The sequence below is a fragment of the Cornus florida genome, unplaced genomic scaffold (genome assembly GCF_030987335.1).
Source record: "Cornus florida cultivar Cherokee Brave unplaced genomic scaffold, ASM3098733v1 CherokeeBrave_3.0.0_Hap2_Chr01, whole genome shotgun sequence".
NCBI lineage: Eukaryota > Viridiplantae > Streptophyta > Magnoliopsida > Cornales > Cornaceae > Cornus > Cornus florida.
Window position 1 is genome coordinate 62,536,277 of NW_026775571.1, and position 2,513 is coordinate 62,538,789.

Here is a 2,513-nt window from a genome sequence, read left to right on the forward strand (position 1 = left end):
ACATACACAGACTCGTATAATTCAAGCAAAGCCTTTATTATGAGGACCCCACAGGGCAACATCTATTACAACAAGATTTCTCTTCTTTTTATTTTTTTTCCGGTAAGTGAATATATATTTCTATTTTCTATATGCAATTCCAAATATTTAACGGGGTATTTGGTGTCAATCCCTTTCCATGGTCAATTGGAAAATTCCATCAATAGTCAACGCAAAAAGACGACTTTTGATGAATTGTGCAAATACTACAACGAAATATCACTGGAGGTGGCCCAAAATAATCCTTATGATCATGCATTAATTCACGAATGGAACTTTGAAGGACTGTCATATGCGACAAATCCTCTTCATCACATACTTACTTCAATTCTTTCTCTCTCCAGAGCTGTAAAGCCTCACATATATATACACACACACACAGACATAAAAATAAAGAATTAAGAACACAAAAAATAACACCAACACATGTAACATGGCAGCAAAAAAGACACTCGTCGTCGTCCTTATAGTTTTTCTTAGCATTTTCTCGGCCACTGCCAAACCCGGCCCCGTCCCTGTCCGTCGCCCCGTCCCCGTCCCGGACAACAGTCCACCCATACCGGCAGAGAGGGCTCAAGTGGAGAGTTGGTTTCAGACCAATGTCAAACCGTACAAGGAGCGGAGGGCCAGTTTGGACCCTGCCCTTGCGAATGCCGAGAACAATCCCAAATTGATGAAGGTGGGTAAAGATGGCGAATTCAAGTCGGTGATGGATGCAATTAAGAGAATCCCAGATGGAAATACTCAACGAGTGATCATCTCAATTGCGCCCGGAATCTATAATGAGAAAGTCATCATTGATAAAAAGAAGCCGTTTGTCACTTTGTTAGCTAGTGATCCAAAGAATTTGCCAACTTTGGTTTTTGGCGATACAGGAAAAGCGAAAGGAACTATGATGAGTGCTAGTGTGATAATTGAGTCTGATTACTTCCGTGCTATCGATATAAATTTTAAGGTCCGTATATATATATATATATTCACACACATACAGGGACTGTTGTCTTCTTCTTCTTTTTTTCTTCATTAATGTACATGCATGTGTGTTGATGTTTTAGAATTCGGGACCAAGGCCAGCTCCCGGACAGCAAGCACAAGCCTTGGCATTGAGAATCTCCGGCGACAAGGCTTCATTCTATAACTGCAGATTCCTTGGATTTCAAGACACCCTTTGTGATGACAAAGGCAGGCATTTCTTTAAGAACTGCTACATTGAAGGCATGGGTGATTTCATCTTCGGCAATGGAAAATCTCTATATGTGGTTGGTATCAAGGATTAATCTCTAAGAATGAAGAATTAATAATACATAATAATAATGATAATTCACTTGAATTTTCAAAAAGAAAATAAATTAATAAAAGTGACCACGAATTTTTATTTAAATCAATGCAACGCCATGACCAACACTTGTTTTAAAGTTTGATAACTAAATTTAAATTATTTTTCCTATAATTAAAGATATACACATGCATTGATTTTCTCTTAATAGATTAACAATATACATAATGGATGTTTTGATGCAGAACACACAAATACATGTGATACCCTTCCCTCAGGCATTTATCACGGCACAAGGAAGACAGACCGCGACGGAAGATACTGGCTTTTTATTCGTTCATTGCAGAGTTACTGGCGCAGGAAGAATCGCTGACTTAGGCAGAGCATGGAAGCCTTTTGCCAAGGTGGTTTTTGCCTACACTGAAATGAGCGATGTGATCAAGCCTGGAGGATGGAATAACAAAGATGAAAGGTGAGTCATCATCCATGTTTAGTTATATATACATTAATTATTAATATACATATGTTCTTTTTCAATTATCAGTTTTATAATTTTGGGACCAATTATTTCTAGCTATATTGTTAGTGGAGAGGATTGATATGGGATGTCTATAATTGTATAACATGAAGCATTGTACAATGGAAAACTAAGTTCCTGTATATAATTTACATGCTATTTGTATTGGTACTAATGAAAAGGTAATGATGGATTTAATTGCAGGACGGTTACTTTCCTAGAATACAAGAACACGGGTCCAGGGTCTAATCCCGGTGGTCGAGTTAAATTCTCGAAACAGCTAAGTGATGCAGACATTAAACCCTATATCAGCCTTGCCTCTATAGAGGGTTCCAAGTGGCTTCTTCCTCCTCATAAAGCTTAAAATTAATCTACTGCAAAAATAGAAAGATTGGCGCGGGTGGAAGAGAAGGAAGAAGGAAAATATAGAATAAGAAGTCACAACCAAGAGGAGTTGAATATATCAAGATGTTTGCTTTGTAACATCATTATTGAAATATAATTCAAGTTCAAAAATTATAAATCCACATTAAAGATGTTACAATTCCCTACTTTTAACACAAAATACTACAATTTTAAATGAACTACATATTACTGGGCACAAAATACAAAATAAATATAAATATAAAAATGACAGCTTTTGATATTCCAATTACCCATCTAAGCACCCACATGGCGTTG

At 36.9% G+C, this 2,513-nt stretch overlaps 1 protein-coding gene across 1 annotated transcript; it reads left to right on the top strand.

The window, feature by feature from the left end:
* Positions 1-472: 472 nt before the first annotated feature.
* LOC132273406 (pectinesterase 1-like) lies at positions 473-2,196 on the top strand. Its single transcript, XM_059774365.1, has 4 exons — positions 473-994; positions 1,095-1,298; positions 1,561-1,787; positions 2,037-2,196. The coding sequence occupies exons 1-4, from the start codon at positions 473-475 to the stop codon at positions 2,194-2,196; spliced, it is 1,113 nt and encodes a 370-aa protein (XP_059630348.1).
* The last annotated feature ends 317 nt before the right edge of the window (positions 2,197-2,513 follow it).